Source organism: Schistocerca piceifrons, chromosome 5 (genome assembly GCF_021461385.2).
Source record: "Schistocerca piceifrons isolate TAMUIC-IGC-003096 chromosome 5, iqSchPice1.1, whole genome shotgun sequence".
Lineage (NCBI taxonomy): Eukaryota > Metazoa > Arthropoda > Insecta > Orthoptera > Acrididae > Schistocerca > Schistocerca piceifrons.
This window is the reverse complement of record NC_060142.1, coordinates 131,234,316-131,259,878: the sequence shown is the minus strand read 5'-3', so window position 1 is coordinate 131,259,878 and position 25,563 is coordinate 131,234,316. Positions and strand designations below refer to the sequence as shown.

The 25,563-nt window shown below is 41.0% G+C and overlaps 1 protein-coding gene across 1 annotated transcript in view; it reads left to right on the top strand.

Moving 5' to 3' along the window:
• Positions 1-696: 696 nt before the first annotated feature.
• LOC124798716 (ras-related protein Rab-43) overlaps positions 697-25,563 on the top strand; it is a 63,437-nt gene continuing 38,570 nt past the window's right edge. Inside the window, exons 1-3 of the mRNA XM_047262243.1 lie at positions 697-973; positions 13,557-13,641; positions 13,898-13,996. Of these exons, the coding sequence (XP_047118199.1) occupies positions 782-973; positions 13,557-13,641; positions 13,898-13,996 (376 nt within the window). The 5' untranslated portion in view covers positions 697-781. The remainder of the gene's footprint in view (positions 974-13,556; positions 13,642-13,897; positions 13,997-25,563) is intronic.

The following is a 25,563-nucleotide window of genomic DNA, read 5'->3' as shown; positions in this document are numbered from 1 at the left end:
ATATGAAACACTAATAATCGTTCTAACATCAACTAAAATGTACCCTGAGTTAATTAGCTAAGGTTATGACACGATTCATACGACATTCATGCCATTTCACACTACTCGCAGTTATACTGATAACTAAACTGATGGATTCCAACTGTAGCCGGCCGTTGTGGCCGTACGGTTCTAGGCGCTACAGTCTGGAACTGCGTGACCGCTAAGGTCGCAGGTTCGAATCCGGCCTCGGGCATGGATGTGTGTGCTGTCCTTAGGTTTGTTAGGTTTAAGTAGTTCTTAGTTCTAGGGGACTAATGACTACAGATGTTAAGTCCCATAGTGCTCAGAGCCATTTGAACCATTTTTGATTCCAACTATGTCGTTATTTAACTGTAGCCCCGTCGGAGTATTCGGTATTCGCTTGCGAAAAATAACTTGACAGCTATTAATAACCGTTAAAAATAACGGTTATCAAAGAATAACTGGAACTGTGATAATGGTTACTCCAGAATAACGTCCTCTAATCTGCCCTGCCACCAGATCACGCTTTGTCTGACCTACAGTATTACTTCGAAACAAATATTCTATATCGTGACTATTCTATATGGTGACTATTGGCCACAGTTGCCAAATAGGAGTTGCCGGCGGGAAAGCATGAAGAGTCACAGGTTAAAGATATATCTGTTCGTGCAGATCTTTTTTGATGGCATATCTATGATGCGTAATATCTTTGCAGTGTCATGTAGCTACAGAGTGAAATTAAAAAAGTGTAGGCAGCCTTTGTCCATAAACCAAAAAAATGTCGCAGACAAATTCAGGAGATGACAGTTTCGATTTCTTGTTTAAAATAGTTTTGATCGGTGATTGTGGTACGGGAAAGACATGTGTAGTTCAGAGATTCAAATCTGGAACTTTTATAGAAAGACATGGAAGTACTATAGGTGTAGATTTTTCAATGAAAACTGTGATTGTGGACGGAAAAAAAGTGAAGGTGAGTGTGAGACACCTGCAGGATGAGTGGTGTATCGATTAAACAGTGATCATTATTAGTATATAACCAGTATTAGAACTAATGAAGTTCTTGCCTTTGAATATTGCTATGATTGATAATAATTCATGAAAGACATCCATTCAAGTGTTATATTACGGTTGAAAGCATACGACATTGTAACTTCTAACGTCACAAGTCGGCTGAAAGAAAACGTCTCAAGGGATCTCAAACACCTGTCATAGGGAAGTATGTGTTGCTTGTTATAGGCCTACATTAAATTTTCAATTATTGATTGTTGCTTGTGCTGTATATTTGTTTCCAACTGTGTTAGACAGGAATAAGTAAAGCGTGATGATATTCATCAATTTTTTTATGTTTTCCTTGTATGCTATCTTTATGAATTTAACAAGTTTTGGTTGCCAAACGTCATGTATTATTATCACAGCGTACTTAGTAGATTTAGTACCTCATTATTACAACTATACACTGATTAACTTAATGTAGATGCAAGCTAGTCAGATCTCTCCGTTCTCATGGCTTTTCCTGATATATTACACACTATGAGCTTCCATGCAATCATAGAGATTGGTTGCTGAGACTTTTTGGCTCACTTTAAGTGGTGATTTTGCAGCAGCCGGCCTGTGTGGCTGAGCAGGTTCGAATCCTGCCTCGGACATGGGTGTGTGTGATGTCCTTAGGTTAGTTAGGTTTAAGTAGTTCTAAGTTCTAGGGGACTGATGACCTCAGCTGTTAAGTCCTGTAGTGCTCAGAGCCAGTAGAGCCATTTGATTTTCCAGTCTTAATACCTCTGCCATCAGGATGTCTTTAAAAACAGGCCCAGATTATTAATGCCCAACAGCTAACTCACTGCAAGTAATATCCTGTAGCTGTGGCCCTACAGCCCTATAATCTTGTAATGAGGGAGGACAACATGAAAGTTGTTTAATGGGATCTAGTGAGGAACATGAGACATGGGTATATTCATCTGTGTGTGACTAATGTTATGTAGATGACATCTAGCTGTCTTATATTTCAGGTGTAGATGTCGGTTGCATGTTCTGTTTATAATATATCTTTTATTTGTTTTGAGTGATGATGGCCAAGATTGTGTTGTCTGCTAGAATTGTGCATGCATATATTCAAAATAAGCAAAGGGATTTTTCCCTACTGACTTTCGCCAGTAACTGTGTCCTGACAATGTTTTTATATATAAATTGCTCATTTCAGAGCTACATTTATTATATTAATCAGAATTCCAATTTTTCCACAAGTATGATAGTTTCAAGTTTTGAGTATGGTTTAAAGGTGTTAGTAATGGTGATGCTGACCCAAAATTCCCTATTCCCTTGAAGGTCCCATTAGTTTAGATTTTCCCCCACGTATTTTCATGTTAGTGATGTCAACCATTGACCTTTTGTGAAACCTTGTACTTCCGCTATATTAATGACATCATAGTTCTGTTGGAATCGTATCTTGTAGCTAAATAATTCCATTTCACGACACAGGCCCTTTCGTTCTTATATTCACTCAGTGCGCTTGATGTCAGTGTGTAATTAGTATCTAATACTTATCTCTTAGGAACCAGTTTCAAATGTGTCTTGTTTATGCTACTGTGTGTTCTGCAATTTTGAATTGAATCAAGTAACTTTACTAATTTGTTGTAACTATACTTCTTTATTGTATTATTTGTAACTAACCTCTGCTTTATTTTTCCTTAATTCTAATTTGATGCTTAGTAATGTGTTTGTTCCATTCAACTTTTCTATTGCTCTTTAGTCAGCTTCAAGGGTTAGTTTCTGTAGGTGTACACCTTTACTGACATGCAAAAATGTCAAAAGAATAAGTAAGCTAATGTTTATTTGACCTAAAAGATTAATAGTAGTTACAATAAGCTGCGATGGTGAAAGGACTCTTACTGAAAAAGAGTGGAGTAGTGGTTAGTATTCCATACTCACAGTTGGGAGAAAAAAGGTTTAAATCCTTATCTGACCATCTTCACTACATAGTTTTTCCTCTGGGCATGAGGCAGCCTGCTATGAGTCAGATGGGTTTCCTGTGTTGTTGTGTGGCAGCAAGTAGTAGTGCATCATCGGTCATACTGCCGGGATAGGTGGGGTGGGTTTGTAATAACAAATTTCTTAAGTGAGTACATGTATTGCAAAGGTACTGTGAACATCCCTATTTCCTTAAATAAATGTCTGCAAGGTGATCTTGGGTGGTGCAATGAATACTTTTCCTCTTAATGATGAATTGCCCCAAAATATAAGGGCATATGAAAGCAGCGAATGAAAATAGGCATAATACACTAATTTACTGATATGTTTGTCACCAAAATTTACTATAAACTTAATAGCATAAGTAGCTGACCCTAACTGTTTCATCAGATCAATGTATTTCTTCCAATTCAACTTCTAATCAAAGCACACACCGAGAAATTTTGAACATTCTGCCTTAGTTACATACTTCCATTCATAGTCTATATTTATCAATAGTGTTATGCCATTTACTGTTCAGCATTGTATGTACTGTGTTTTCTCAAACTTTAGTGAGAGTCTGTTTGCAGAGAAACACTTAATAATTTTCTGAAAGACATTATCTACAATTTCCATAGATAATTTTTGTTTATTGAGTGTGTTTACTATACTTCTATCATCAGCTAAAAGAACTAGCTTTTCATCTTCATGAATATAGAGTGGCAGGTCATTAATATATACGAAGAACAATAAGGGACCCAAGACTGAACACTGTGGGACACCATTCTTGATATTTCTCCAGTTAATTATAAAATATTGACTGTTCATACAGTACTAAAAAGTATTAGTTGATGACTGCATCATTCACCATCTATCACTAATGGCCACTTCGTTCACAAGATCCAACATGGATAAAATAACATTCTTCAAAGAGATGAAATTTTAAAAGTACAGTATCTTTTTTTATCTGTGAAATGATTTTGATGAAAGAAAGCCTGTCTCTTGCCCCAGCTAGGCTCAAATTACCTGTGAGAACCACATAAAAATTCCTTAGTAGTTTTTGGAGATTATCATATTCAAATAGGCAGACATGATGGTTTTAGTTTTATTATTAGTGCAGTCTAGCTGTTTTCTGTGGCTGCACTCACATATCAGTAATTTTTTGAAGATGAGTGATGGTGGGTAAATAAGCTACTGTGTGTGCAATAACATCAAGATCCCTGTCTGTCTGTTCAGGTTAAGCATAGCTTGTGATGTGCATCCCATTCCCAACACCCCCGCCCGCAAGCTGTCTCAAATCACAAGCACAGTGCATCGCCATGTGCAGTGTTGTTGTTGAGCAGTGCATACTTGCCATGGGCAAGAGTGTGCATCTATGAATCGTGCTATTGAAGTAGCTATACAGCATGTACATTAAGCAAAAAATAGTGTAGAAGTATTGAAGATTGTATGAGCATTGTATGCATTACTTTCAATCATATCACATAGCACATATAACCCTTGGAAAGCATTTTCACAACAATGATAAAGACCGAAAGTCAAAGAGTAAATAGCTTTTTCAGAGAGTAAATATTTTCCCTTAATTCACATAATGTTTTCCAAATCAATAAGTAACTTGTATTACACACTTTCGAAATTAGCCTGTGTTCTTTGTCAGGGTTCAAGCTATGTCCATACCATATTTCATCGAAATCTGTTCAGCAGGTTAGTCATGAAAATATAATAGACAGAGCGACTTTCGCATTCACAATATTAGTTTTGATAAACTTCCAGCTTTCACCAACTGCGACATGGTCGCGTATACAAACAGTGATCCAATACTGTCAAATGTTTTTTATTTCAGTCTTTGATCGCAATATGAATCCTTTAGACAATGACCGGTTTCAGTCCGTAACTGGTCATCGTCTAAAGGATTCATATTGCGATCAAAGACTGAAATAAAAAACATTAAACTTCCAGCTAAAATGCATTTTTTTCCATCATACAATTTTGATGAACTAAAGCCTATATTGTGTCCCAAGCTATGCAAAGTTAATTATATAAAAGACATTAACATGTTCAGACCGACAGGTACGAGTTTTATCTAAAACTTTAAATCACAATATCTATTTTGATAAACTGAAGTCTACATGGTGCGCTGAGCTATGCTCAAGTTACCTGCGAAAACCCTATGAAAATTCGTCCCAGTAGTTTTGGGGAAGTATGTTCAAACAGCTACAACAGTTTTACAGATTTATTATTACTACAGATAGCTTATAGAGACGCGATGATAGGCCATATTATTTTTCTGTCCAGGAAATGTTCTCAAGTATTTGGGTTACCTTTAAAACAAAATTATATCTAGAGCTGTTCTACTTAAGCCCAGCTTCTTGCAAGATATGAATGACTGAGATTTCCCTTGCTGTATTATTTTGTTGCTACTGTGGTGATATCGACTAGGTAGTTTTTGTAGTGTGGGATATAGTAATCTGTCTGCTCCACAAATCTCAGAAAAATTTCTGGAACACTATTAATTCATATTGGAAGTTACTGATGATATTGATTTAGGTCACACACTCTACTGACATCAGTATGTTGTTTGGAAGTGTCCCTAAATGGCAGCTGTAGATATGCATCTGCTAAATCTATCTTCATAACAGACTGCACCTGTAAGATTAGTTAGCAGCCTTACAGGCCAAGAAATTGGGTAACAGTGGTCATGGTCTTAAAAGTTCCCACATGTACAAATTTTGCAGTGCTGCCTGATGACAGTGTGGTAGCCCATTGCCTGGACTTGATTGTTACTAATGTGCTGAGTTCATCTCTACATTTCTTAACATGAAAGGAATCTACTGTGGGCAGTTGTTTGTTTTTTATCTATCTTCAGTGTAATGTGAGTGTTTTTTTTTTTTTATTTTTTTTTTTTTTTTTTTTTTTTGTGGTGGTGGGGGGGGGGGGGGGGGGGGCAATCTAGGCTACCTGGAAAAAGGTTCAAATATGAATGTCATAATGGTTCCAAGTCATGAAATGGTATGAACCTGGGTACCAGTATTACTGACAAGGAGAGGTCCCCATTGGTGGAATCGACTTTTCGAAACAAACTATACAGTGATGTAGGTCAAAGTTCAAGGAATCACTCCCTGCCGCCATTCACTCTGGTGGGCCCTCGTTTAAGAATTTTGCTTAATGCTTTGTATGTTTACCAATAGTAACAATTGTCAGACGGGTTGCGTAGCATAATGGTTAAGGTACCTACCTCATATGGAAAAGGTTGTCAGTTTGAATATTGTCAGCTGCATTGATTAATTTTTTTCAAGTCTTTATTGAAATAATGATCATTATTTTTATTCAGGTAATTGGCTTACATGCAATTTTTTTTTTAAATTTTTACTCCTTTGTCACATCACATCATCTTAATCAATGCTTTAACATCATCAGTTGCTCTTATTTTTTTCTTCCTGTCATTTTCTTGGAATCTTTGTGCAGGCGAATTTAATTATTTTTGTTTATATATCATAATATTTAAAGCAAAAATGCCAATCTGTCAGTAAAAAAAAAATTAAAAAAAGCCAACAACATAATCTATTTATGTTGATTGTGCAATGGTGTCAAGAATGTATTTTTCATTACAAGATGTGCGTGTTTTTGGATGACAATTGTCATTGAAAGCAGGTATTATAAGTAAAATGAAATTCAAGCAACATGGGAAATTTTTTTAAAAAAATTTAATCATATGGCTAGGGCCCCCCTCAGGCAGACCGTTCACTGGGTGCCGATCTTTCAATGTGACGCCACTTCAGCGACCTGCAGTCGATTAGAATGATGATGATGATGACAGCACAACATCCAGTCCCTGGGCGGAGAAAATTCACCAACCCAGCCAGGAATCAAACCCGGGCCCAGGGGATTGACAATCCGTCACGCTGACCATTCAGCTACCGGGGGCTGACAAAATGAGAAATACAAGTAATGAATGCAGCAACATGGACAAAAATGTAAGATCATAAAATGGAAGTAATTAAATTGAAATTAACACATAACAATAATCAAAATTAAATGAACAAGGATTCCAACTGGAAAAAAATTGATAGAAAGAGAAATTAGAACAAATGGTGTATTTCATATGGTGACTAATACGATCTGACAGAGGAATAGGAAAACACACACTTAAGCTAATTAATTGAATAAAAGGAATGGCCTCAGTAATTTCGGTAAAGATTAAAAAATAAAAAATTTTGAAGCACCTGACAAGATTAAAACCCACAACCTTGTATACGTGCAGTCATTACCTTAACCACTAAGCTATGCAACCAGTCTGTAGAATGTTACTCTTATTTGAAGCTACAGATCATCACATGAAATTCAGATTTTTTCCCATCCATTACTCGCAAGCAAGGACCCACCGGGATGAGTGGGGTTGACTTGCGACTGGAGCCTTTCGAATTAGCCGTGTGAACAGCTGACTCATGGAGGTTGGTGTCCCTCCAGTGCAGATCAGGTGCCAATAATAGCTTGCCCATTATGCTACACAAATTTTCAGCTTTCCTAAGTATTTGAACTACCGTCTCCTCTTTCCAAACACGGAATTCCATCTCTGGTAACAGTGGCCCGGATCAGTGATAACAGCCGCAATCTTCATCCGGTCCATCCTCTCTGAATTCCAGTTGTTTCCTCCACCACCTGCCCTCCGGGCCCACTCATGTTCACCTCCATGGTGCATCCCTTGGCCACAGCTTTGTGTTGACCTATCACAAGCTCCAAAAGACTCACTTCACCCCGAGGCCCTCTGTCACCAATATTTCTATACTTCTCCATGCTTTGTGCATCTCGGGGCTCAGAAATGGGCTCTACTGATGGCTTGATGATTGCTGGTCACGTAGGTTTTGCTTACACTCATGCGAGACACGCTGAAGTGAAGTGTGCCCCTTGCTGGATGGCTGTAGGTTTTCATTTTAAAGTTGGTAGCCATCTCTCATACACTTGAGCATATTCTTTCCTGCTCCGGTGAGTCCTTTCTCATCTGCAGAGACTCCTTGAGGAGTTCGCGAGCTCTCGATCACTGTTTCCCTTGCCATCCCTTGGTTATGGCTTTCCAAGATTCCCTGTATGCCCTTGAACAATATGGACACTCAGTGACCTTTGTCAGGATCCTGGGCCATGTTGGGCTCCTGGAGAATGAACTCGCTGATAGCCTGAAAACTGGCTACCAGAAAGCCAACTCTTGAGATTGGTATTCTGGAAACAGACCTCCAATTTGTATTATGCTGTCAAGTTTTAGGGATCTGGCTCATTCTGACTTCACCAAACTAACTATGGGTGATAAAGGAGACTTTGAAGCTGTGGAGGTCCTCCATGCAGACCTCTCGCAAGGACTCTACTGTCCCTTGCCAGGTCCACGTCGGCTATACTGAGCTGGCTTATGGATGTTTCCTCCATCATGAGGACCCACTCCATTGTTGTTGTGGTTCCCGTCTGACAGTGGTCCACATTTTCTGAATTGCTCCAACCTAGCCACCCTGTGGCAGACTCTTAATCTCCCTGACTTGGTGCTACACCTGGTGTTCAGAGACGATGCCTCAGCGACTGACTTAGTTTTACATTTTATTTGTGAAGGACGCTTTTACTACTCTCTCTTTAAGGGAGAGCCACTGAACCTTATCAGCCCATTGAGGGTTGGCAGAACACTCTGTTGCCACCTCCTCCCAGATTGGACTGTGGATGTCTAGGCTCAGTGGTCCACCCTACCCTCGTCCTACCCACTCTTTTTTCTTCCTCCCTGCCCCTTCCACCATCACATGGTCTGTTTGACGTGTTGGCGTTATGTCTGTCTGTGTTTCTCTTGCCGTGTCCGTGTTGCTTGTCTTTCATGGACAATTTCTGAGTGGGGTACCTCTATTAAGTGGTGGATTACGTCCCCTCATTGCACTTTGTTTGGGGGCTTCTGGCTGCTCCATAGATGGGGCACCCACCTGCCTGTCTTTCTTTCTTCTTTTTTGTACCTTATCTAGCCTTTGGTAGACCTTGGGATGTTCTTCCCCTGCCCAATAGCTGAGTGGTCAGCATGACGGATTGCCGTGCTACGGGCCCGGTTTCGATTCCCAGCTGGGTTGGGGATTTTCTCCGCTCAGGGACTGGGTGTTGTGTTGTCTTCATCATCATTTCATCCCCATCCAGCGCACAGGTCACCCAGTGTGGCGTCGAATGTAATAAGACTTGCACCAAGGTGGCCAGACCGGGCACTGATGCCAAACACTGATTTCCATTTTTTCTCCTGGTTTTGTGTGTTAGGCCATCACTGATGTACAGTCATGTAGATCTGTTAGTCTGAGGAAAAAGGGACTGATGACCCAGTAGTTTGGCCCGTTTAATCATCCAACCAACCACCAGGATGAATGGCTGCAGCTTGTGATTCGTTGGCCATTAACCTGTATCACTGTATAGGTTGTTTCAAAAGTCGATCCCACTGGTTGGGACGTCTCCTTGTGAGTCACCTAGGGGGAGGTGGGCGGATCCTTACGGTACCAAAAGCCCACGAAGGAAATATATTCTGGTTGCAGCCTTCAGTACTGTAGCATAGTGCTGAGATTTATCAACAAAGTGGGAGGCCCCAAAATCCACCTGAAAAATCATTTGGGATCCTACCACCACTTAATGCTGGTTTGAGAATAGATTGGGGGGGGGGGTATGTAAAAGTATAGTGTTTTAACAACACTATTTATGTTTTCAACTATACTTACTTCCATTGCTTTAGAGCCTGTGTTGGTGAAACTGTTTCCACTGTTCCCCTGTGCAAACAAATTTTACTTGAAAATGTAGACTTACAGGAAGCTCTGCTACGTGGTCTGTAATTGTAGTTGTGGAACATGATCGAACTCAATTTTTTCAATGTGACAGCCCTTCAAATGGCTGTAGAGCATTCTGAACTGTCAATGTCTCCCACTTTGTATACAATTACAGTTGCTGCTCTTGTATTGTTGTTGGTTCAGGAATCCATTGTAGTTCCAGGTCAGGCTGAAGAATGATTTCCTCTAACATAGGGGTTGGGAGTTTTAGTGCTTCCCTGCGGATGGTTTCATTAATCATAACATCTGCATGTGTAGTTTTGCAGTTGATTTTGCTGCATTTGTACCAAAATCGTTATGCCATGTGAATGTGCACCCACTATTTATTGGACCACTCTAGATACTTAGTAGCTTGAAAAATATTGAGAATCTCCACTGAAGTGCTAAATGCTAAGGACAGTGTAGAGCTTTTGCAGTAATGCAAACAATTCTGACCCTGCCCATGACAGGAACAAGATGCATTGCTGTTGGTCTTATTGTACCTTGTGAGGCTGAAAATGTTGGGACAGGCATGACCCCATAAGATTCGCATTGATCCTTGCCAGAGCGTACACTTAAGCTTTGCAGACAGAAACTTTTATTGCAGTTGCAAATAACAGTAAGTGGTTTTTGCCATCAGTTACACAGGCGATGCAGTATGTATACGTTATATTGTAGGCAGCATTGGCAGTTGCGCTGTGAATTTTCTGTTGCCTGTATCAAGTAACTGTGTATAGTATTGGCATCCGTTTAGTGAAACTTGGCAACAACAAGTCATCTGAAAATGGCACTGGCGTAAGCAATTAATTTTTCTCTATAAGATGGTTCCATATCGACAGTGTTATTTAAAATTTCAGTTTATGGAATTTTTCTCTGTTTATTAGACTTAAAATTTCTGACTCTGTAAGAATAAGCCATGTTGAGAAAATTTTGAACTTTACTTCCAAAATAAGTTTGTATTACTCCATGACAGATATTATTCAGATAGTGAAGGGTGACGAAAATTTAATAGTCATGGGTGACTGGAATTCGGTAGTAAGAAAAGGGAGAGGAGGAAATGTAGTAGGTGAATATGGATTGGGGCTAAGAAATGAAGGAGGAAGCCGCCTGGTAGAATTTTGCACAGAGCATAAGTTAATCATAGCTAACACATGGTTCAAGAATCATGATAGAAGGTTGTACACATGTAAGAATCCTGGAGATACTAAAAGGTATCAGATAGATTATATAATGGTAAGACAGAGATTTAGGAACTAGGTTTTAAATTGTAAGACATTTCCAGGAGCAGATGTGGACTCTGAACACAATCTATTGGTTATGATCTGTAGATTAAAACTGAAGAAACTGCAAAAAGGTGGGAATTTAAGGAGATGGGACCTGGATAAACTGACTAAACCAGAGGTTGTACAGAGTTTCAGGGAGAGCATAAAGATACAATTGACAGCAGTGGGGGAAAGAAGTACAGTAGAAGAAGAATGGGTAGCTCTGAGGGATGAAGTAGTGAAGGCAGCAGAGGATCAAGTAGGTAAAAAGAAGAGAGCTAGTAGAAATCCTTGGGTAACAAGAGATATATTGAATTTAATTGATGAAAGGAGAAAATATAAAAATACAGTAAATGAAACAGGCAAAAAGGAATACAAACGTCTGAAAAATGAGATCGACAGGAAGTGCAAAATTGCTAAGCAGGGATGGCTAGAGGACAAATGTAAGGATGTAGAAGCGAGTATCACTAGGGGTAACATAGATACTGCCTACAGAAAAATTAGAGAGACCTTTGGAGATAAGAGAACCACTTGTATGAACATCAAGAGCTCAGATGGAAACCCAGTTCTAAGCAAAGAAGGGAAAGCAGAAAGGTGGAAGGAGTATATAGAGGGTCTATACAAGGGCGATGTACTTGAGGACAATATTAGGGAAATGGAAGAGGATGTAGATGAAGATGAAATGGGAGATACGATACTGCGTGAAGAGTTTGACAGAGCACTGAAAGACATGAGTTGAAACAAGGCGCCCCGAGTAGACAACATTCTGTTAGAACTACTGATGGCCTTGGGAGAGCCATTCCTGACAAAACTCTACCATCTGGTGAGCAAGATGTATGAAACAGGCGAAATACCCTCAGACTTCAAGAGGAGTATAATAATTCCAATCCCAAAGAAAGCAGGTGTTGACAGATGTGAAAAATACCGAACTATCAGTTTAATAAGTCACAGCTGCAAAATACTAATGTGAATTCTTTACAGACGAATGGAAAAATTAGTAGAAGCCGACCTCAGGGAAGATCAGTTTGGATTCTGTATAAATGTTGGAACACGTGAGGCAATACTGACCCTACGACTTATCTTAGAAGCTAGATTTAGGAAAGGCAAACCTACGTTTCTAGCATTTGTAGACTTAGAGAAAGCTTTTGACAATGTTGACTGGAATACTCTCTTTCAAATTCTGAAGGTGGCAGGGGTAAAATACAGGGAGCGAAAGGCTATTTTAATTTGTACAGAAAGCAGATGGCAGTTATAAGAGTCGAGGGGCATGAAAGGGAAGCAGTGGTTGGGAAGGGAATGAGACAGGGTTGTAGCCTCTCCCCAATGTTATTCAATCTGTGTATTGAGCAAGCAGTAAAGAAAACAAAAGAAAAATTCGGAGTGGGTATTAAAATCCATGGAGAAGAAATAAAAACTTTGAGGTTCGTCGATGACATTGTAATTCTGTCAGAGAGAGCAAAGGACTTGGAAGAGCAGCTGAACTGAATGGACAGTGTCTTGAAAGGAGGATATAAGATGAACATCAACAAAAGCAAAACGAGGATAATGGAATGTAGTTGAATTAAGTTGGGCGATGCTGAGGGAATTAGATTAGGAAATGTGACACTTAAAGTAGTAAAGGAGTTTTGCTATTTTGGGAGCAAAATAACTGATGATGGTCGAAGTAGAGACGATATAAAATGTAGACTGGCAATGGCAAGGAAAGCGTTTCTGAAGAAGAGAAATTTGTTAACATCGAGTATAGATTTAAGTGTCAGGAAGTCATTTCTGAAAGTATTCATATGGAGTGTAGCCATGTATAGAAGTGAAACATGGATGATAAATAGTTGGACAGGAAGAGAATAGAAGCTTTCGAAATTTGGTGCTACAGAAGAATGCTGAAGATTAGATGGGTAGATCACATAACTAATGAGGAGATATTGAATAGAATTGGGGAGAAGAGGAGTTTGTGGCACAATTTGACGAGAAGAAGGGACCGGTTGGTAGGACATGTTCTGAGGCATCAAGGGATCACAAATTTAGCATTGGAGGGCAGCGTGGAGGGTAAAAATCGTAGAGGGAGACCAAGAGATGAATATGCTATGCAGATTCAGAAGGGTGTAGGTTGCAGTAGGTACTGTGAGATGAAGAAACTTGCACAGGATAGGATAGCACGGAGAGCTGCATCAAACCAGTCTCAGGACTGAAGACCACAACAACAGCAACAACAGCATGAAGATATTGTAGCAATGTTTCTGTAACGATAGAAACTTTCCACCAAGTGCACAATAATAGGGAACATGTAAAGGCCATTTTTAGCTGAAGAATAACTACCCTTTCATCCCTGCACCTATATGCAGACAAGGAAAGATATTTCCATTTTTCAGTTCTCTCTTTCTCTTGGTTTTGGTGAAGCATCACTTTTCAAGTCTAATATCCTTACTTCTGTCCCGGTGACTTTTAAATAGAGCTCTGTTAATTTTAATTTTTCTACATTCATATTTTATGTTCAGGCATATTCAGACAATGGAATTTTTCGCAGGCTATGTAAATATTTGCATTTTTACAGCTCCAGATCTGGGACACAGCAGGTCAGGAAAGATTTAGGACAATAACACAGAGTTATTATCGCTCAGCAAATGGTGTTATAATTGGTAAGAATTCATGTAATTTATTTAAAGAATTTTCTTATAATTTTGTGTTTTAAAAACAAAATGGGTAAGTAAGTTAATATACATTGTTGTGAATTTGCTTTCTGTGTCTTGCTACCAGTTTCAACATGTTAATGTAATAAAGTTTGGAAAGTTACCTTATGAGTATTGTCCATATCTGTGTTCGTTCCAAATATAATGTTCTGCATGTATGGTTCATGTTTTTATTTAGCTGTTTATTCCATTTTGTGTATTTTAGTTTATGATATAACCAAGCGATCATCATTTCTTAGCCTGCAAAGGTGGATAGAAGAAGTTCGAAGATACACGGCTTCAAATGTGATGTTGGTACTGGTTGGTAAGTACTGCTCAAGTATTGATAAATAAACAGCTGATCATTTTGTTCTCTTTTTGTGTGTTATTAAATTTGATAACAGGTGGAGTAATTGAAAAATAGGTACAAAACAATTTAGCTCTTCACGATTGCCTAGTCATTTTATCAAAATTATATTGAAACTGAGTGACTTCACTGATCAATTTAATTGTCCTGGTTGCCACAAGTTCTGGAAATCAAAGAATATCAGGGAATTTCAAATGTATCAGGGGAATAAAAAGAAATTTGAAAAAAAAAAACACTGGAAAAATCTCATTTTTATCTCAGTGGATGAAATAGTTTGTTTACTGAGAGTCATGCATCATCGCTGGCTTTGCACCGCTTCCCTACTCCCTCATTATTACTCCTTCTCCCCTTCATACCACTCCCCTCAGCCTACAGTCAGTGCTGCCACCACTTATGCCACTAGCCTTGCAGCTGCCGATAAGAGACAGGGAGGCTTGAGTAGTAGTTTTTTTTTTTATCTGATTCTCAGAGATTGTTGATGCAGTGGCTGGAGATGGTGGTCATGTGTGTGCTGTCTCTGAGTGATAGCGTAAATGTGTGTGTGCTCTCATTTTCTGACAGAGGCTATGGTCAAAAATTTAGTTGTGAGTGTGTTGTTGTGTTTTCTATATGCTTGTCTGCAGCTCAGAGATCATCTTTATGGTGAGTTGCTACCTATCCTGATTAGTACTGATTCTCAGAGTATTTGTGCAACTTCTCTGTTTGCATATTGATCATGGCAGCCTCATTTCATCAAAATGATGTCTGTGACAAATGAAAGCTGGCCACACGAATGGACTTCCATGTTGGGCCAAAAGCACAGGCCATTTGTACAGGTATCTCTTAACAGATTGGGCATGCCCATAGTTTCCCACTGATGTGCAAGCCCTGCCCATTATAATTAGTCTCACCGATCTACCCGAAGGCTGGGTCTGTTTGCATGCGGCATAATGCGGTGGTTTTCATGGTCTGTCCATGGATCTGGGACTGCAGTGCTCCTTGGCAGGCCAGAGACCACAGGTGATGGATTTCAGGAATTGCATCTGTCTCACCACAAGTGCATTGTACAGTGTGGCGTTTTATAGACATTTCATTTATTCTTGTACGTTTTGGCACCTCGAAAGTAGGTTATTTATTAGAAAGTGTGGGCGATAAGAAGAAGAAAATTGTGGCAGTCGCTGATAGTTTGCACGCTATGTACTCACATATTTCTTGAAAGAAAAATCCCACAGAACCTGTAAAATAATAGACATAACACAGTGGGGAATAACAATAATGAACATAGTAAGACCAACTTTTTATTGGCAGTCATTTATAGTGTTGGCTTACACAACATTCCTTTCAAAATGTCTACATTTTTCTGAGGTTATTTCTGAAATCAGTGAAAGTATTTTAAATCTGTCTTATGACTCCAAGGCTGTAGAAGCATGTGTAACTAGGAGAAAGATAGAAGTCGTGTGTCGAAAAATTAGAGAGACCTTGGGAGAAATAAGAAGCAGCTGTATAAATATCAAGAGCCCATGTGACAAGCCTTTACTAGTCAAAGAAGAGTAGGTTGAAAGGTGGAGTGAATGTATAGAGATTGTATAAGGGAAACAAACTTCAGGCCAGTGTGATAGAAAGGGCAGAAGTAGGTGAAGATGAAAAATATGATACTACAAGAATTATTTGATGGACACTGAAAGTCTTAAGTGGAAACATTCCCTCTGTAGTGGACAACAATCTCAATTATTGAGATCCTTGGGAGAGCCAACTCTGACAAAATTATTCCACTTAATGTGCAAGCTTAACATGCAAAGTACCCTCAGACTTCTAGAAGAATACAATAATTTCAATTAAAAAGAAGGAAGGTGTTGACAGGTGTGAATATTACTTGACAAGAGTTTAATAAGCCCTGGTTGCAGGATACTGAGTCGTCGAATTATGTACAGAAAAATGGAAAAACTAGTAGCGGCCAACCTTGGGGAGGATCAGTTTGGTTTCTGCAGAAAAGGAGGAACATGTGAGGCAGTAATGACCCTTCGATTTACCTTACAAGATTGTTGAAGAAGAGCGAATTTACTTTTGTAGTATTTGTAGATGCCGGCCGGTGTGGCCGAGCTGTTCTAGGCGCTTTAGTCTGGAACCGCGCGACCGCAACGGTCGCAGGTTCGAATCCTGCCTTGGGCATGGATGTGTGTGATGTCCTTAGGTTAGTTAGGTTTAAGTAGTTCTAAGTTCTAGGGGACTGATAACCTCAGATGTTAAGTCCCATAGTGCTCAGAGCCATTTTTGAAGTATTTGTAGATTTAAATAAAGCTTTTGATATTGTTGATTGTAAGACACTATTTGAAATTTGGAAGGTAGCAGCGCTAAAATATGGGAAGCAAAAGGTTATTTACAACTTGTACAGGAACCAGACTGCAGGTACAAGCTAAAAGTTCAGGGAGAAGAAATATAAACTTTGAGGTTTGCTGATGACATTGTAATTGTGCCAAAGAACAACTGAACATAATAGACAGTGTCTTGAAAAAGGTTATAAAATGAGCCCCAACAAAAGTAAAACAATTGTAATGGAATGTTGTCAGTTAAATGAGGCAATACTGAGAGAACTAGATTATAAAATGATACACTGAAAGTAATAGATGAGTTTTCCCATTATGGGAACAAAATAACTGATGATGATGGGAGGTAAGAGGGTATAATATGCATACCGGTACTTGCAATAGCAAGGAAAGAATGTCTGAAAAAGAGGAATTTATTAATATCTAATATAAATTTGAGTGTTAAGAAGTATTTCTTTAAGGTGGGTGCCTGGAGTGTAACATTTTACGGAAGTGGAATGCAGATGATAAATAGTTCAGACGAGGTGAGAAAACAAATTTTTGAAATGTTTTCCTACAGAAGAATAAAGACTGGATGGGTAGATTCAGTGACTAATGAGAAGAGGCTGACTCAGATTGTACAGAAACTAAAAGTATGGCGTTAAAGTATATTGTTGCCCATCACACAGGCAGGTATTTTTGCTTTGTAATAACAATATTACGAAAGGGGTAGATTGTTACCATATAGAGGAGACTCTGAGTCGGATAGAGGTGCAGCAAAAAGACTGCTACACATTTTAGCTTTCAGCAAAAATTCTTCCTCTGAAATAGAAAATATGCACACATTCACACAAGCACAATTCACACACAGATCACCGTTTCTGGCTGCAGCGACCATACTGAGTCATAACTGTGCAAAATGGGTGCAACAACCTGGTGGTGGAGGTAAGGTGGTGTGAGGTGGGGATAGCAGGGTAGGGTGGGAGAATTTGTAATACAGCTTGTGGGAGTGTGCAGGGACATCATGGGGATAGGGTAGGGCTACTAGATGCAGTTGGGAGGTTTAAGGGGAAGGAGGAAAAGGAGAGATACTGAAGGGGGAAAGGACTAGCAGGTGCATTGGTGGAGTTGAAGACCGTGTTGTGTTAGAGTGGGAGCAGAGAGGGAGGTAGGTAAGTGGAAGAGAGGGACTAGTGAAGGTTGATGCCAGGGGATTTACCAGGACATATGATGTACTGCAAGGGGAGTTCCCAATTGCGCATTTCAGGAAAGCTGGTGTTGGTAGGGAGGATGCAAATGGCGCAGGCTTTGAAGCAATTGTTGAAGTGGAGCAGATTGTGTTGGGCAGCATATTCAGCAACTGGGTGGTCCAGCTGTCTCTTGGCCACAGTTTGTCAGTAGCCATTCATGCGGACAGACAGCTTGTTAGTCACCATGCCCATGTAGAAAGCAGCACCACTCGCCTCTCTTTGGCAGATTCGTGCTTGGCTACCACATGACCCCAGCCTTTGCAGCATTTTTTCCCTTCTGTGTTGCATATCTATCCTCTTGCTATTCTTTTTCCCCTCACTTGGGGAACATGTCTGGAATGTAATTGGGAATGCTATGCATTGTCTGTCGCTGACATACAAACAGTCTCACCTTTGTTTTTCGCTCCCTTTTTCTTTCCTTGTTTCCCTTCTCCTCTCATTCCCCTGCTTCAGCGTTTGAGGTTCCTCTTTTCCTTCTTCCTCCCTGTGCGTTCCTGAAGGCGAGCCTACACATCTGACGGGTAACAGGTGACTAAGCAATGCATAATTCCCAGCCCCGGGTCGTCAGGTAGGGTCCACACGTACCCCCCGTTACAGGCCAGGCCCAGGGAGTGGTGATTGCCTGAGCTGCAGCATTCCCAAATTGCCGATTGGTCCCTCTGTCAGATGTGTGGAAGGTGTGACCTGAGGTGTGAACAGTCATCTAAGGCGGGTGCCCCCTTGTGAAGGGAGCCCCCAGTTGGAAGAAGCACACTATCGGAGACGCTGGCAATCATGGGGATTTTCTCACAATGAGTTAATCATCTTCCCAATCGACATCCACGTAACGTAAATGTAGTAAGGTTAATGATTCAAAGCCCCTTCCCACTGCACCACGGTTCCTCGTGGTCTCACGTACTGAAGACGGTCAGTCCTTCACCACGGTAAATCCATTTATTATTCAGAAAGGTGTTGATGCAGTTGCTGGTCCTGTGAAATCCTCCTCTCATTTATGGAATGGCACTTTGCTTTTGGAGACTCTCTGCACTGCTTCTCAACAACTGCTTGCTGCCTCGCTTCTCCACAGCTACAGTGTTCGTGTTGAGGCCCATAGAACTTTGTATTCTTCCTGTGATGTAATTTACACCAGTCTGCTCGGCGGTCTAACCAAGGCTAAGATCTAATCTTACCTCTCTGATCAGCATGTCACCGCCATCCGTTGTGCAATGGAAAAGGTAGATTCCTCCTTAGTGCCTTCCTGCACTCTTTTCCTCGCATTTGATAGTGTTGCTGCTGTCCAAGATCAAAGCAGGCTATGAAATTATCACAGTTCGGCCATACATTCCGAATACGATGCGCTACTACCAGTCCCATCGTTTCAACCATTCTAGGAAAAGTAATATAGCAACACTATTTATACTTAGAAAATTAATTCATAAAAGGTCACTACAATGCATAAATACTCAAGAAAGCTAGTAATTTAAATGTTCTGGCCTTTTTGAAGTTTCTGCTAGGCTGCTGGGATGGCGCACTCGTTCTCTTCACAAGATACTCCTGCACGTTCAGTTAGCATGCAACATACAAAGGACCATACTGTAGTTACTCTATAAAACTAGACATATATACACACAATGAAACATTAATTACTAAATTACTAACATATTTATATTGCAGGTTCACTATGAGTGTTGTATCAGGATCGTGTCCTGTCTAACGGTAGACATCTATAAAGACTCCCTTTCTTATTAGGCTAATTACTGTTTAGCTCTGCAGCGCCTTTATACTGAAATGTTTCCCCACACCACCTAGTATTGTCTTTCTATGTGTGTGAGTATCTGTATGTTCACTGTTGTGGGTAAATACATACAGCGTACACAGGGCAGTGTGTGAAACTGATAGCGATTACACGCTTCCGCTGTTGTAGAAATCTGCTCCAGATTCTGCAGATACCGTGTTGAGCTGATAGTGGTAACCAAAGTACGGAGAAATACAGGGTGATTCAAAAAGAATACCACAACTTTAAAAATGTGTATTTAATGAAAGAAACATAATATAACCTTCTGTTATACATCATTACAAAGAGTATTTAAAAAGGTTTTTTTTCACTCAAAAACAAGTTCAGAGATGTTCAATATGGCCCCCTCCAGACACACGAGCAATATCAACCCGATACTCCAACTCGTTCCACACTCTCTGTAGCATATCAGGCATAACAGTTTGGATAGCTGCTGTTATTTCTCGTTTCAAATCATCAATGGTGGCTGGGAGAGGTGGCCGAAACACCATATCCTTAACATACCCCCATAAGAAAAAATCGCAGGGGGTAAGATCAGGGCTTCTTGGAGGCCAGTGATGAAGTGCTCTGTCACGGGCTGCCTGGCGGCCGATCCATCGCCTCGGGTAGTTGACGTTCAGGTAGTTACGGACAGATAAGTGCCAATGTGGTGGCGCTCCATCCTGCTGAAATATGAATTGTTGTGCTTCTTGTTCGAGCTGAGGGAACAGCCAATTCTCTAACATCTCCAGGCCGTCCAGAACTTTTCCCTTTGCACAAACACCCATTCTCTGTAAACTGTTTATACCAACGTTTAATAGACCACCTATCAGGAGGTTTAACACCATACTTCGTTCGAAATGCACGCTGAACAACTGTCGTCGATTCACTTCTGCCGTACTCAATAACACAAAAAGCTTTCTGTTGAGCGGTCGCCATCTTAACATCAACTGACGCTGACGCCTAGTCAACAGCGCCTCAAGCGAACAAATGTACAACTAAATGAAACTTTATAGCTCCCTTAATTCGCCGACAGATAGTGCTTAGCTCCGCCTTTTGTCGTTGCAGAGTTTTAAATTCCTAAAGTTGTGGTATTCTTTTTGAATCACCCTGTATTCTTCGGGGCTCTGTTGCATAGCAATCAGATTGCTTTCAGTTCTGAGAAATGTCCAGTTACTTATTGTGGATTTGAATGATCCATGAAGTGACTTCTTTTCCGAAGAAAACATCGAACTATTTCACTAGAACTGAACGCTCCCGTCGGAACTGTTCTCAGCTGGTGTTTATTAGTAAATCACAATAGCAGTATATCGCTGGGTGTATAATAAGACGTACCTTCTTGAAATGAACAATATTTTATTGTTCTATTAACTGATTTCCTTCCATATGCACTTATATTTTACAATTTGAATCAAAACTCGCAATGGCGTCGATTTTTTACATCACAAGAATGGCTCTCCTCTCCTAAAATTACTCTTAACAAGAACAAAAAAACTCTATATCCTAAGAATAATTATGTGAGCGCTGACCGCCACAGAGTAATAAACAATATCTTTGTCTCTCCCTCGCACTGTCACAGCAAGTTACGCTGCATGATACAGCATACCTTCTCCTCTCATTCCCCTGCTTCAGCGTTTGAGGTTCCTCTTTTCCTTCTTCCTCCCTGTGCGTTCCTGAAGGCGAGCCTACACATCTGACGGGTAACAGGTGACTAAGCAATGCATAATTCCCAGCCCTGGGTCGTCAGGTAGGGTCCACACGTACCTCCTGCTACAGGTCAGGCCCAGGGAGTGGTGATTGCCTGAGCTGCAACATTCCCAAATTGCTGATTGGTCCCTCTGTCAGATGTGTGGAAGGTGTGACCTGAGGTGTGAACAGTCATCTAAGGCGGGTGCCCCCTTGTGAAGGGAGCCCCCAGTTGGAAGAAGCACACTATCGGAGATGCTGGCAATCATGGGGATTTTCTCACAATGAGTTAATCATCTTCCCAATCGACATCTATGTAACGTAAATGTAATAAGGTTAATGATTCAAAGCCCCTTCCCACTGCACCACCGTTCCTCGTGGTCTCACGTACTGAAGACGGTCAGTCCTTCACCACGGTAAATCCATTTATTATTCAGAAAGGTGTTGATGCAGTTGCTGGTCCTGTGAAATCCTCCTCTCATTTATGGAATGGCACTTTGCTTTTGGAGACTCTCTGCACTGCTTCTCAACAACTGCTTGCTGCCTCGCTTCTCCACAGCAACAGTGTTCGTGTTGAGGCCCATAGAACTTTGGATTCTTCCTGTGATGTAATTTACACCAGTCTGCTCGGCGGTCTAACCAAGGCTAAGATCTAATCTTACCTCTCTGATCAGCATGTCACCGCTATCCGTTGTGCAATGGAAAAGGTAGATTCCTCCTTAGTGTCTTCCCGCACTCTTTTCCTCGCGTTTGATAGTGTTGCTGCTGTCCAAGATCAAAGCAGGCTATGAAATTATCACAGTCCGGCCATACATTCCGAATACGATGCGCTGCTACCAGTGTCATCGTTTCAACCACAGTGGAACGGCTTGTCGACACACAGCCAAATGTGTAACCTGTGATACAGATGCACATGAGAGTGATTGTCCGCCTCCTCCTCCCCGCTGTATCAACTGCAGTGGTGGCCGTGCCACCTTCTCTCGGGGTTATCCCATGTATTTTGATGAGCGGGCTGTCCAAAAGATTCGGGCAAAGGAAAAAGTGCCTTACCCAGTAGCTCGCAAGTTACTGGCTAGTCACAAACCCTCTGTTCTGGCACCTATAGCTCTGTTCTTGTTACCTCTCGCTCTATGAAGGACATGGCCACGCAGACGTGCGACCTCAAATTCAGCTCTGAGGTTATGAAATCGCCCAGTGTCAAGGTAGCATCGCCATCCTCCCATCCTGCTGTGCAACAAACGTTATAGAGCTGCACTTTACTGGCTTAAGAGGGACAGGTTCGATAAAGTCATCAAAATTACGGGAACCAAAATTATGAACAAATCACAAATGAAACAATGGCTGATTCAAAAATGGGCCATATCTGGTACATTTAAACCGTATGGGACTAACTAACTATGAAGTATGCGGAGAAACTGGGACACCAGAACATGTCACACTGCTGTGCAACATGCTAGCACAAGTGAGACCTATACAGAACAACAATTACATCGCCAGAATAATACTTAATCCCGATGACTGGAACACAATAAATAGCATAGCTGATATTGTGTTGAATACTGTGCACAAAGAATACAAGTGCCAAAAGCCATATGGAAGGTGGCGTAGACAAGCACAAACAACACAACAAAACACATGGGAGGACACAAACATGACCACAGATACCGAAAATGAGGAAGGAACACTACGTTACCATGACTCAGAAGGTATCAACATGTAAGGGACCAAAACCCACAATGCATGACACAGCATGCCACAACACAGTCACCAACAACACAACAATCATAAAACAAACAAACACTGGCACCACATACTAAGACTGTAGTAATAAGGTAATGTCGCTTGGGAGGAGAAGGCTCAAAGAACTTTTATTCCGAGGCTCCTCCTCCCCAATGACATTTTGCATAGTGTTTAATGTATACTACACACAAGCAGTAATGTATTGCTCGTTTTACTGTGTGCAGACAGAAGTATATTCTCTTCTCTATTCAAAGCTACAATCAATGAATTTTATATATATTATAAATGTATTAAGTTATTTAAGGAATAATGCATTCAAGTAGCAATGAACTATATTCTATTTCTACTAACAAGTTAGAAACATAAGTGTATTTCTCATGTAAAGCTAAAATTCGTGTATTTTATGTATGAAGTGGTCAATCAGCATTTAATCTGTATACATTAGCACAAACCATTTCAAATGAGAATACCTCGAGGTTGTATCGAGACCTTGTCATCTGAAATAGGTAGAAATAGGCCATTATTAACCTACATGTTACTCAGACTGTATTACACATCCAAATACAGTGTATCACTTCCCTCTAAATACTACAAATTATTTTCACCACTCTCATTCTGTTACATTTTCTTTTTTTATTTTTCTTTGACATTTGCATTATATAAATTATATCCTCATCAACTAGGTAGTAACAAATTATATGAACCATTTTAACAGTTGTTAAGCATTCAATTCGCTGTAACCTCAGAGAAATCTTTATGTATTATGTTCTCTATATTATCAAAAAAAAAAGCATTAACAACTGTATACCAATAAGATTGTAACAATGAGAAGTCTTTGCTGTTAGATTCAGAAGCATCTGACCCACCTTACATTTCAAAGTGGTGGGTTACTCTGTACTGTTAATGAAATGTGCAACAAACCGTCAACCACCAGCTGCACAACCAGTAGGCAGGAAAGGACAGGAGGAGTACTCCTGTGAAGACTTCCTCCATCTCTCCAGCCAAACAACACCCGAGTCTTCCTGTAACCGGAAAGGCTCGAAGAAGTCCACCAAATGCAAACAGTCTTCTCCCTTGCCAACTCGAAGATTCTGTTTGACCGTGTCACCATGTGGTACCTTAGCCCGGCCGGCCTGTCTCTGTCTCACCAGTGCGCACCACCAACTGTTTTTCAGCGTTGGACTCCACGAACTGACCGCACAAGCAAGTTGATGCTGCTGTGGACCCCATGGAGCAGGACCCTCCTGCTTCTGTGCCCTGTAGTAGCGACTCTACACCGGCTGTCACTTAGCGGCCGCCGAGTTGGCACCCCTACATCTCTTCCTCCTCATGACTGTACTTCAATGGAACATTCACGGTGTTCGGTCCCACACAGAGGATTTACAGCTGCTTTTAGCATTGCAGTATCCCCTTGTACTCTGCCTTCAAGAAATGAAATTGCGCCCTCATGACTGTTTTGAGCTTTCACGTTATTTACCGATTCATTTTGATCTTCCCTTTGAGGTCGCCATTCCGTCTCATGAGGGTGTCATGCTGCTCATAAGGGATGACCTTCATAGTCAACCCATCTCCCTGACTACCGGTCTTCAAACTGTTGCAGTTCGCCTTTTCCTTCCCTGCCTGACTTTTTCCCTCTTTACCATTTATGCACCTCCTTCATTTGATGTCACCAGGGCAGCCTTCTTTCACCTTATTGGGCAGCCACCTCCCTCGTTTTTGCTACTCGGTGACTTAAATGTGCATCATCCCGTTTGGGGTTCTCCCAGGACCTGTCAGAGAGCTGCCCTCTTGGCTGACCTTCTTAACCAACTTAACCTCTTCTGCCTTAACATGGAGCAACTAATTTCCTTTCCAGCTCCTCACACACCTATTCCCATTTGGACCTGTCCTTTTGCACTGCCCAGTTCGCCCATTGTCTTGAATGGTCCGTTCTTTCTGACACCTATTGAGCGACTATTTCCCATGTGCTCTCCATTTGCTGACTCCTACCCCATCTGCGTGCAACCCCAAATGGCAGCTTACTATGGCTGACTGGCAGCTTTACTCCTCCCTGGCAACCTTCGAAGAAAAAGATTTACCCGGTTATGGTGACCAGGTGCACTATCTCACCAACATTATCCTTACTGCTGCAGTATGTTCCATTCCTCACAGTTCCTCTTCACCACATCGTATCCCAGCCCTCCAATGGCTCTCTGGGACCAAGATCCATTCACCAATTTCCGGCCTCGCAGGAGCAAATGATATTATCGTGGACCCTGTTGCTATCTTCAACACCTTGGGCCACCATTTTGCAGAAGTTTCGAGCTCTTCCCACTATCAGCCTGCCTTCCGCCATTGGAAACTAGTGGATGAGGCTTGGGCGATACCCTTCTCTTCTCTTCTCTGAATTGAGAGTGCTACAATGCTGCCTTTACTATGAGGGAGCTCGATCATGCTATCAGTTCATCCCGATCCTCCGCCCCAGGGCTGGACCCATCCACATTCAGATGTTGTAGTACCTTTCTCTTGTAGGCAACCACTTTCTGCGTAACAAGTACAACCGCATCTGGGGAGAGGGCACATTTCCCAGACACTGGTGTGAAGCCACCATGATATCCATACCTAAGCCCGATAAGGACAAGAACCTTCTAACTACTGCCCCACCTCTCTTACGAGTTGCGCGTGCAAGGCGATGGAACATATGATTCATACCCAGCTGGTATTGTGGCCCAAGTCTCGCAGTTTTTTGACGAATGCAGTGTGGTTTTCAAGCAAGGTGTTCTGCAGTTGACCATCTCGTTACTTTGTCCACACACGTCATGAATGGTTTTCATC